Source organism: Halichoerus grypus, chromosome 8 (assembly GCF_964656455.1).
Source record: "Halichoerus grypus chromosome 8, mHalGry1.hap1.1, whole genome shotgun sequence".
Lineage (NCBI taxonomy): Eukaryota > Metazoa > Chordata > Mammalia > Carnivora > Phocidae > Halichoerus > Halichoerus grypus.
The window spans coordinates 3343143-3355593 of NC_135719.1; the positions used below are offsets into that span (position 1 = coordinate 3343143).

General features: G+C 43.0%; 1 protein-coding gene across 3 annotated transcripts in view; it reads right to left on the reverse strand.

Annotated features, from left to right (window-relative positions):
* ADAMTSL3 (ADAMTS like 3) overlaps positions 1 to 12451 on the reverse strand; it is a 344500-nt gene that overhangs the window by 181935 nt on the left and 150114 nt on the right. For all 3 annotated transcript variants that reach the window (XM_036072905.2, XM_036072904.2, XM_078078809.1), the window contains one exon: positions 2981 to 3107. In XM_036072905.2, coding sequence (XP_035928798.2) covers positions 2981 to 3107 — 127 coding nt within the window. The remainder of the gene's footprint in view (positions 1 to 2980; positions 3108 to 12451) is intronic.

The window sequence follows — 12451 nt, forward strand, 5'->3', positions numbered from 1 at the left end:
CATCTCACAGGGAGTCCAGCCTCCACCTGCTGCCAGAATTATTTTATTAAAACACAGATCGAACCATGTCAATCCTCTGCCTGGACTTGCGCGAGTGACTCCACTTAACATGATGTGTGCAGCACAACAATGAGGGCCTCCGTGGTTACCTCCAGAATGCCGTCTGTCTCATCCTCCACCCTGTCCAGGGTGGAAGAGGATTCAGGCCTGAATGACATATTAATAGTTTCTCAAGGATGCCAGGACTTTCCTTTAGTGTCACACCATGAACTTCGTGTTTCCTCCACCTGGAAAACGCTCCCCACCCTCTACCCCTCCCATGGTGCTCTCCCCATTTGGAGAGAATAAGTAAAATCCCTATTTCATAAGTTACGTCAAGATAAATTCAAATGGGGGCGCCTGGGTGGCTCAGTCATTAAGCGTCTGCCTTTGGCTCAGGTCATGATCCCAGGGTCCTGGGATCAAGCCCTGCATTGGGCTCCCTGCTCGGCGGGAAGCCTGCTCCTCCCTCTCCCACTCCCCCTGCTTGTGTTCCCTCTCTCGCTGTGTCTCTCTCTGTCAAATAAATAAATAAAATCTTTTAAAAAAGAAGATGATCTCAAATGAACAGATTTTAAAGGAGGAAAACAAAACCATAAAAGTGCTGGCAGAAAACACACGGGAATAATTTTTTCCCTTTCAGGCAGGGGACCTCCAACTACAACCTGAGGGTCAAATTCAGCCTACTGCCTATTTTTGTAAATAAAGTCTGGGTTTTTTTTTTTTTTTTTTAATTTCTGTATGCCTTATATTTTGTCCCTCCATTACTACATTCTTTTGAGTTTATCTCACTTTTTATAAGCCTTTTGATTCCATTCTCATTTCTTTTTCTGTATATTTTGGATATATATTTATATACTTCTTTTATTTTTTTTTTATTTTTAAAGATTTTATTTATTTATTTGAGAGAGAGAGTGAGAGAGAGAGAGAGAACAAGAGGGGGGAGCGGGAGAGGGAGAAGCAGACTCCCCGCTAAGCAGGGAGCCCGATGCAGGACTTGATCCCGGGACTCCAGGATCATGACCTGAGCCGAAGGCAGTCGCTTAACCAACTGCGCCACCTAGGCGCCCTATATATACTTCTTTTAGATATTTAGATATTGCTTATTTAAATACCATACAGATCACAGTTAATCTCTTGAATTTATAACAAGTCTAGTTTTTTTGTCAGAATTAAAATACATATATATATATATATATATATATATATTTACTTTTTAAAAAATGGAAAAAGGAAAGCTTCAAAACCAGAGTGTGCTGTTTTGTTATGAATGTCTCATGTGCATTCTAAGTACTGAAAAGCAAGCCTTCTTCCCAAAGGACAATGTCACTCGGTAAGATGGACTGTAGTTATAAAAGAAGGCTTTGAAACATAAAGGTGCTCGTGGCAACTAGCGGAGAGAGGAAGTCCTGGCGAGGACACAGAGCAGTGAGCAGGTGCTTGGGGAGGAAGGCTCCAGGAGGTGAAGGATGTGGCCCCAGGTCTGCGGTCGATGTCTAGCTGACCACCTGGGCACCAAAGGGGGTTAGAACACCCTGGCAGGATTTGAGAAGAGGGCATCCCTGCAGCCTCCAGAAAAGCCACAGCTGTGGCTCCCGAGTGGGTGGGTGAGCCCCTCCAGACCCCAGCCAGGTCCCCTCGGGAGGATTTGCTTGCTGACACGTAGTAAGAAGCCTCGGCTAACAGCACCCACGACAGGGGAGGTCCAGTATGACCAGCCACGCTTGCATGAGGTATTTTTGGAAGGGTCCTTGCTATCACTTTGAGGTTTGAGGTCCCTCAGATGCACACCACCCATGCAGCCCTGCTTCACAGCATCCCAGGCGTGGCCTTCGCCCTCCACGCTCTCACTTGCTTCTGCGTCAGCTTGCTCTGGCGGAACCTCTTCTCCCCTGGGATGCTCACTAAGGAAGTGATGACATAACAGACTTGCCCGTGGGTCACCAGCCATACCTCCTTCAGTCAGTAACAGGTGACAGACGCCTCTCGACCTCTGGCCCCTTCCCATCACGACTGCTCGCTGCCACGGTCGCCTTTGGGCCTTGGGGTACCTCTTGTCACCACTCCCCAGTTTCCGTGGCTGACGTCCACAGCAAGCCTAGCTTGAACGGATACAGCTGTACATAAAGTTTTATTGGAACACAGCGATGCCCGTTGTTCTCAAGTCACCTGTAGGTGCCTTGGTGCTGCAAGAGCAGAGCTGAATCGTTGAGATCCGAAATTTATGTCCTGTAAAGCCCTAAAATACTTACTCTCTCGCCCTTTACCCAGAATGTTTACTGACCCCCAAATCAAAGGATTAAAAAAGGCAGATACTACTAAAAGAGAAAAATGAAAATTTCTGAGCATATGAAACTTAGAAACCAACAACCCTAAAAACACAAACAATATTGAAAGTCAAGTACCAAACGGAGATCCATGTTTAAAAGAGGTATCACCAAAAAATTGAAAAGTAAAAGTAAAATAAAATAGGTATAACAGACAAAAGGTTAACCCTCAGGATATAATAGAAGCTTGCAACGGTGGGGAAAAGAACAACGTCCACACAGAAAAACTAGTAAGTGACTTCAGTAGATGACCGAAAGATGAGAAGGTAGAGGCGGGCAAGAATTACATGACAAGATGTTCTACCTTGTTAGCAAGCGAGGGAGGCAAATAAAAAGTTATGACTTCATGCTTTACCTTAAACAATGGCAAATATTTTTTAAAAACTCGTCATATTCTGCATCGGTCAGGATTCAAAGAAAACAGGTCCTCTTGGAAAAAACAATGGAACCAAAAACGTGACAGACACGCTTTGGAAGAAATCTGACTTTTGGAAAACCGGCCCACGGCGCTTCACCACGAGAAAAGCTGAGCGTCGGGAAGCCAGTACTCCGGGACCAGCGGGTCTGGAGCGCGGCCTGCTGGGGGGTCACATCGCAGTGGGGTTCAAACCTACTTTTCTCCGGAGAAACGTGCGACTTCGATTGTCCCCGCACGAGCCTGCAGGTGGAGCTGTCACCAGCACAGACACCGCAGTTGTCCTCCCGGGCGCTGCTCCCCAGGTGCCGGTCACAGCCCACGACCTGCGGACAGAAGCGGGCGTCAGGAGCCGGGAAGGGCCGAGGCTGCAGGCTGCAGGGCCCTGGGGCAGCCCCCCACCCGCACCCCCCGGAGCGTGTGAGCCTTCTCCGATTCACCACGTGCCTCTCTTTCGTGGGGACAGAGTTTCACTCTGTGAGTGGCAGAAAGCCTCACAGTGCACGGCTGAGAGGACTCTCATCACGGCCCCAGGCTCCTTAAAACAGAGGAACTGAAGCTGTCCCTCCCTTTACATTTTTATTTCTGTTTTCATCTGTAGTCGTATATTTTTGTGTATATGAAATGAACAGAGCATTACGGATACTCTTTGCTCTGCCCCCTCGCTCCCCACGCCTCCTCTCTCCTCGGGCCCCTCTGCTGGAGTCGAGGAATATCCTGGGCCACGGTTTTACCTTCAACATTTTTCCCTCTGTTTGTATCTCAATCTCCACATACCTGTATCTCAAAAATCTCTATAGATCCATATCTCATATTCTGTATCTTTGTATGTCCTTCTATCATTATTTATGCATATACCTATGTGTGTCTTCCTCTGTCATGAGATCTACATATGTACCTTTATAAACCATTTCTTTTTTTTAATTTTTTAAATTTAAATACAGCTTAGTTAACATTTAGTTTATTATTAGTTTCAGGGGTAGAATATAGTGATTCATCAGTTGCATATGACACCCAGTGCTCATCACATCACGTGCCCTCCTTAATGCTCATCACCCGTTACCCCATCCCCCCACCTCCTCCCCTCCAGCAACCCTCAGTTTGTTTCCTAGAGTTAAGAGTCTTGGGGTGCCTGAGTGGCTCAGTCATTAAGCGTCTGCCTTCAGCTCAGGTCATGATCCCGGGGTCCTGGGATCAAGCCCCATGTCAGGATCTCTGCTCAGCAGGAAGCCTGCTTCTCCCTCTTCCACACCCCTGCTTGTGTTCCTTCTCTCGCTGTGTCTCTGTCAAATAAATAAATAAAATCTTTAAAAAAAAAAAGGATCTCTTACGGTTTGCCTCCCTCTCTGTTTTCTTATTTTTTCTTTGCCTTCCCCTATGTTCATCTGTTTTGTTTCTTAAATTCCATGTATGAGTGAAATCATATGGTATTTGTCTTTCTCTGACTGACTTATTTCGCTTCACATAATACACTCTAGTTCATCCATGTCATTGCAAATGGCAAGATTTCATTCTTTTTGATGGCTGAGTAATATTTCTGTGTGTGTGTTTGTGTGTGTGTGTGTGTGTGTGTGTTGCCTCTTCTTCATCCATTCATCTGTCGATGGACATCTGGGCTCTTTGTAAACCATTTCTTAAATGCGGAGAGGAATGAATGGGAGAGATGTCTCATAGCATACGCCTACACTGCTACCATTCAGTCCTTTGTGAGTTATTATTTTTGTGAGTTACCTGTGTGTGCATACGTGTGTGTGTCTTTACCAGATCGTGAGCTTCCGTCTATGAGGACAAGGGCTAGGCACATTTCTTTTTACTGTACAAATACGTCTTCTATATAATGCGTGCCCACTCATATTAACTGGTGAGAGAGTTTATCTCTACCTCCCTGTATCACTCAACTTTATTTGCATTTCTATACCTGGTGTTTAAGTGCGGGGACTCTGGAGGCAGGCAGCCTCTCTGCTTGGCCCCTCCAATGCTTTCAAGATGGCGGATGGCCAACAGTTCAAACTCTCAGAGACCCATCTTCCTCAAGACTAACACACCGATAATAATACATACTTCACATAGGGTCTAGTAAGGATAAAATGAGAAAATGTATGTAAAGACTCAGTACAGGGATTAGAACATTATAAAGGGCTCAATAAAAAAGGCCCCTTCTATCATCTCTGTTTTTCATTTTGTTTTGACTCCTGGGCACAGCCCCTACATCTCAGCGTGGGTTGCTGCGGAATCACTGCATCCAAGGTGTTGAAGACAGAATAAAACTGGAGGCAGTTGAAACCACACCTACAGGCTATTCTTTCCAAAGTTTTGGTGCTGAAGGGAAGGAGAAAGATCAAATAAAAGTTTCAGGGAGAGGCAGGGAAAGTTCCAAAGGAGTTTAAGGAAAAGCCCGTGATTAAAGATATTTTTAAATTCACAAAGGGCTGTCATGAAGAAAGGGTTTACATTTGTTCCTTGTATTTCCAAATGGTGAAAGCTACAGGTTTAAGCATAAGTTTAGTTCAATATCAGAAAGTTGGAAAAGTCAGAGTTATCCAACAACAAGTATTCAACCATGAGCTAGGTGGGAGACTTCTTGGCAGGAAAACCGGAGAGGGATTAAATTCTCTGAGGAGTAGCTAAATCCAAAGACTTTTGAGATCCTTTCATCCTGATTATATAATTTTATAAAGGTGATAATGAAATACTACTAATAATAGTTGATTCTTACTGAATGCCCACCATGTGTCTGGCATTATGCCAAGCACATCACACACTTCACTGAATCTTCACAGCAACCTGAGGACACAGGTGATATCTTCTGTAACTATTTTACAAATAAGGCACTTGAATGTCAGTGAGGTTAAACGACTCTCCAGCATCACACAGCTGGTAAATGTGTCAGTAATGGCGGGGAAACCCAGGTCAGCGGACACCAGAATCTTAACACCATGCTATACCTTCCTCACCTTTAGTAGCAGCAGACGGACCGCAAAGAACTGAGTCACACAGGCAATTATATTAATATTTACAAGTACATGTGGAACAAATTAAGAGTGATTGATTTTGGAAACACACTTGCATGGTTGGGATTCAATCAATGAGTAACTTGTGTTCATGCAACTTTCTCCAAGGGGAGTAATTCTACCATTAAGTTATAGAAACCCTGTTCCCAAGCCAAGCTCTGTCCTCACAATTCATGTCCCTGAGCGCTCTGCATTTCATGAGAATGAGAATCACCCTCTATCTGCTCATCCAGAAAGGGTGTGGGCTTAGGAGCTAGGATGGGCTTGTTTTGAAGAGCGTTTAGGGCCTTGTAAGACATTAGGCAAGCAAACACCTCCCTCGGTACTTAATTTGTTTCAGAATTTCGTTTCAAGTGACAGTTAGTCCAAATCTTACAGCCAAACAAAAGCAGTGAAAACATCACAGAAAAACAGTATCTGAGAAGAAGCTCTGGTTGCCTTGTGATTCATAGGGTCTAAGTCAGAACTGCCCTTGAAACTGAGGGACTACTGAATTTGGGCTCTCGGATCTCATCGTAATTCATAATAAGCAACTTTCGAAAAGCTGCCTGGGGTGTTTTCAACCTCTGTGACATCTCCCATAGTCAAGATCTCTAACTGTAATGATTTAAAAAACCACTGATCGATAGAACATATCAATAAATTTATTAACAACTATTAAGTAACCAATTTTTATATAGGCAGGTGCTACGGGGTATAATTTAACAAGACAAGGCTCATATCCTACAGTGCAGTTAATGAGACAAGTCACACAAGATATCAGACTTAAACAAATATTTAAAATATATGAGCAGTGCTTTGGGGAATAAATACTCCTACATAAATCATCACTTCAGCTAAGGACCCTTTCACCACTTCTGTATACGAATTCCTAATTGGCTAAAAGAACATAGTATTTAAATAAGTGGAATCGGGATGCCTGGGTGGCTCAGTCAGTTAAGCATCTGCCTTTGGCTCAGGTCATGATCCCGGGGTCCTGGGATCAAGCCCCGCATCAGGTGTCTGCTCTCCCTCTCCCTCTGACCCTCCCCTGGCTCATGCACTCTCGTGCTCTCTCTCTCAAATAAATAAATAAAATCTTTAAAGAAATAAATAAGTGTCATCACTCCATGTTAAGCCACATATCTTTCTAGGTAAGTCTAATTTAATCCTTCTAGAACCAATTTTTTGAGTCAACTTGTGTTGGAGATTCTGAAAACTGGATTCTACCATAGAAAAAACTCTAGGTTTCTGCCTTGAAAATCAGAGTATATGGAGCTCTGGTGGTCATTAGAGATGTCCTAAAATACGGAGCTTCTCCTATCAGCCTGTGGAATGACTCTACGTCCCCATCCCCTTCTAATTAAGTGTGGTCTTGACTGTCTTGGGCCAGTGAAATAGGAGTCTAATTGCTGGTGTAAGAAGCTTCCGGTAAGAAGCTTTAAGGATCAGTGCACGAGTCACACACTCCCCTTCTTACTACTGTTATGTAAAATGTGTTCAAATAAAACCTCCCTCAGTCTGATCTCTTGATATTCAAAGAGCAGAGACCCCTGCTGACAAATGGTGGGCAAGTGGCATTAGCAAGAAGTAACCCTTAATTGTTTTAAGCCACTGAGCTTTGGCAGTTGTCAGTTACTGCAGGAAAGCTGGCCGGTGTCAGAAAGGGCACAGTTTAACCCATGAACAAGGCAAGGTCATTAACAGCAAGGTGTTATTTTCAATGGGACATTTCACGTCAAAATCCAGACTTCCAGCTTCTGTTGACAAACAGAAACTCTGACATGTTTATGCTTAGATGCCCCCTTCACAATGAGCAGGTACATATTCTCCAGGTCCCAAGAGCCCTCGTGCTCAGCATGACCACGCCCGAGCACTTTCTGTCTCTGAGCGTCTGTCTGGGCATGACTGTGCTGTGTGCACGACCCACCTAGCACCCTGGCTGTCCTTCACCAGAACTGCATCTCATTTCCTGTTCCAAACTTCAACCACACTTCGGGCGACATAGAAAGTACAAGTATCATCAGTATAGCGCAGTGGATAAGAAAACAGATTCTGGGGTTAGGTTGCCTGGTCCACATTCCAGCTATCCCCCTTTCTAGCTGTGCAATGCAGGAAAATTCCTTAGCCTCTTCCAAACTCATTTCCAAGTGGGGATGATGACGGTACCTACCTCACACATATGAGTAGCTAACATAGCCAAGTGCTTTAGACAATGCCTGACACTTACTAAACACTCAGTGGATGTTCGTTGCTGTTAGTTTTACTGTAACTACAGAGTGGCTTCTTCATCTAACCCGCTGTCACGGAATTCAGTAAACATGAATGATAAATCAGACTTTGCTCTGAGGACATGCTTCCAACCAGGCCCTGTTTCTCATAAAAATCAGACCTGCAAAGCAGAAGCAAATTTCATTCAGTGAGCGTCATCGTCTTATTCTGCCTGCCGTGCTCAGGTTCACAAAAAGTTGTCCCCAGGAGCATGCTGACTGCTCATTTAAGTGAGCAGACCATAAACACACTTGCAAAAATGTTGTGTGGTCTGTGCCAAGTGAACATCAGGGCTCAGTTCGCTCATCTGGAGGCAAGCAGCAAGAATCCCACAGTTTATTCTCTCCCATCCTAGTGACCACTGATGGCCACAGCCACATTGTACAAGACGGGGAATGTGCGTGAACATCATCCTGTTGAAGGAAAGATCTGAATTCTCCTGAGTGTCCGGTCATTTCTGAAGAAACGGCATACAATTCTTTTCACCCAAATAGCCTTGCCGAAAGAGCACTCAGCTTTCGGCAGCCAGGGTATCACCTGTTACCACCCAAAGAGTGGGCTTACCCATCAGCATCATGAAAACATGATAGGAAGCACACTTTTAAAGTGAACGAATTCAGTACATTTTCCCTGCAAGCCACATCAAGCCTTGGAAACTACTGGAACCAACTCGGCATCTGAGATCATGAATATGAAGAGGGGGCTGTGGTCACAAGCACAAGGAGGAACCAGGAAAAGGGAGCCAGTGCTGACTGCAGGCCTCCAGTGTGACAGCGACTGGGCTGGACTCATGGAATGTCGTTTGCGAAAGAACAAGTTTAAAATAGGACCTACCAGGAGAATAATACCTCCTTTTTTTACCTACTGGAAACACCAAGGCTGAGAGATGGTAGGAATGAATACCACAGGAAATGAGTACATCCATGTACACAAATGAGTGTCACAAATGAGTGTCCACTCCAACCATGTCACTGAGACAGCTCAAGCTGAGATCGCCAATGGGATTTGTTTGGGCCAAATGAAGTAAGCCTATTTCCCTTCTTATCTCTCCTGATTCCTCCGAAGTATCAGACACTGCTGACTTTTCTTCTTAAACACTCACCCACACTTAACTTGGTTTTCTCTTACTTTGCTATTCTACAGAAGTTCTGCCCCATCAAGTGCACCCCTTCCAAAACTTGCTCCTCAAATGGTGGGGCCAGGACTCTGTCATTGGAAATCTGCTCTTCTTATTCAGTCTCCAAGGCCATCTATTAGCTTTAACCATGTGACGACCCCCAGATCTGTGTTTCTCATTTAGAATTCTCTCCTAAGCTCTAAATGTGTGTATCAACTTCGATATTCACAGGTACATCAAGCTCACCATCTTTTCCCCATATACTTGGTCCTCACCCAGTATTTTCTGTCTTGAGGAATCGCCTCATTATCCACTTAGTCATCATGTCAGAAATCCAGGCTTCATTCTGAACTTCTTTCTCACTCCCCACATCCAATAACAATCCAGTCCTAAAAGATCTTCTTCATTAACCTCTATAATTTGTCATCCCTTCTCCATCCAGCCTACCCTGTATACTCTAAGCTCTTGTTAACCCACCCTTGACCTTCTACTGTTTGGCCAGACCCTGTCCTCTCCAAATAATCTGCCACGTTGCCACTTGAGTGATCTTTCTAAAGACAATCCCAACTGACCTATTCCTTGTAAGATTCTTCAATGACTCCTATTGTAACTTTCAGAATGTTAATGATTGGTTTCCACCTATGCCTGTAACCTCAACTTCTAGCATTATCCCACAGGTATTTTTCACCTCAATTCTACAGAATGAGTCATAGATCCTTAAATATATCTACTGTTACGTCTCTTCACCAGTGCTATTCACTCTGCTTGTGATTCCCTTTCTCATCCTGGTTTATGTAACTACTACTCAACTTTTCAAAACCTCAATGTCAAAACATTACCTTGTCCAGAGTATTCTTCTTCAGCCCAAAATAAATTAGTTTTAATAATAATTCTTTTTAATTATGCAAGCAACACATACTCCTTGTCAAAAACTTGGAAAACAAAAAAGCATGATTCCACTGACAAGTGATTCGCTTTTATTATCATTTAGAGGAAGAGCCCAAAAGTGAACTGGTATAAAGAGAAACGACTAGCAACAAATGAAATGGAAGAATGAAGTAGTAAGCCTTGACCTTTGGGAAGACTAGTCAATAGCAAGTATCAAATAAGATGGTTCAAGAGTAGGAGAGAAAGGAAGAGAGACTGGCTAGGCCACGAAGGGAGATTGGCTAGTCTAGTCTTGGAGTAAAAAGGTGAAAGTGAAAGGGGAAAAATAGTAAAATATGAGCGATATGATGGAGGTAGCAGGATACAGAGCATATGTGAGCAAATACACTGATGACAGTATGAATTCAGGAAGGTAACACTGAGAATTCTGGTGCCATAAATAGAAATGAATAGGAATAGCAGTTGGAATAACTCATGGATCTGGGAAGAACAATACTAATTTATTTGAGGCAGAGGAAGGAGCATGCTGAATTGGCAAAATTTGTGGAATCTCCCAGAATGGACATCAAACTGAGCAATAAATGCAGGACTGGAGGCTGAGAGAGAAATAAAAGAGGGACCAAAATATGTGAATAACCTCTGCATTTCCAAGTGGATAAGACTCATTTGTTCAACCAGTTTTTACTGACGACCCTCTATGGGGCCAGACATGGTAGGCATTTGGGGGTATGGCAGTGAGCAATATGTGTGATTCCTGTCCTTAAAGAACTTACATTCCAGTGTGGGAGAATGTCATAATCAAATTATCACACAAATAAATATGTAATTATGAAATACTATCAGTGTAATTAAAAGGTAGTATAATATAACCAGGAAGACTAATTTAGGTAGAGTAATCCCAGAAGACCTCTTAAGGAAGTGATATTAAGCTGATATCATAAAGATAGTAAGAGTAGGGCACCTGGGTGGCTCAGTTGGTTAAGCGACTGCCTTCGGCTCAGGTCATGATCCTGGAGTCCCTGGATCGAGTCCCGCATCGGGCTCCCTGCTCGGCAGGGAGCCTGCTTCTCCCTCTGACCCTCCCCCCTCTCATGTGCTCTCTCTCTCTCATTCTCTCTGTCTCAAATAAATAAATAAAATCTTTAAAAAAAAAAAAGATAGTAAGAGTAGCTAAGAGCATTAGGTGGAAGGCAGTGGGGACAGTATGTGTAAGAGCTTTCTGGCACTTTGCAGAATTGGAAAAACAGCACAAAAGGGGGAAGAGTGCAATCTCTGAGGAGAAGTCAACAGAAGCTTCCCACATAAAAAATCAAAAAGAAAATAAGACTGGACGAAAAACAAAACAAAACAAAACAAAAAATAGAACATCCAAGAACTGTGGGACAACTACAAAAGGTGTGGCCTGAGTGTAGTGGGAATACCAGAAGAAGAAGAAAGAGAGAAAGGAAGAGAAGTATTTCAAGCAATAATGACTGAGAATTCCCCCCCAATTAATATCAGACACAAGTCCATAGGGCCAGGAGGCTCAAAGAACACCAAGAAAGGTAAATGCCAAAAAGACTACATGTAGGCATATCATATTCAAATTGCAAAAAATCAAAGATAAAAAAAATCTGGAAAGAAGCCAGAGGAATAAAACACCTTACCTACAGAGGAGCAAAGACAAGAATTACATCTGACTTCTCCTTAGGAAACATGCAAGCAAGAAGACAGTGGAGTAAAATATTTAAAGTGCTGAGAGAAAAAAAAAAGCACCAGCCCAGAATTCTGTACCCTATGAAATTATCCTTCAAAAGTGAAAGAGAAATCAAGACTTCCTCAGGCAAACAAAAATTGAGGGAAGTTTTTTGCTAGTGGACCTAGTTCTTCAGAGTAGGAAAATGATATGGGTCAAAAATGTCGATCTATATAAAGAAGGAAGTGCACTGGAAAATGAATAAAGGAAAATAAAATAAAAACATTAATTTTTGTTGAATCTCAGATCTGTACCTCTGAAAAAAATAATGCAATATATGTTAAGAAAGAAAAAAAAAAAGAAGAAGAATGTAGCAGGAGGGGAAGAATGAAGGGGGGGAAATCGGAGGGGTAGACGAACCATGAGAGACGATGGACTCTGAAAAACAAACTGAGGGTTCTAGAGGGGAGGGGGGTGGGAGGATGGGTTAGCCAGGTGATGGGTATTGAGGAGGGCACGTTCTGCATGGAGCACTGGGTGTTATGCACAAACAATGAATCATGGAACACTACATCAAAAACTAATGATGTAATGTATGGGGATTAACATAACAATAAAAAAAATTTTAAAAAAAATTTTTTTCTTATTCTTAATAGATCTAAAGGATTATAGTTTATCAAAATGATAGTAGCAACAATGTATTCGATTGTGTATGCTTATATATGTATA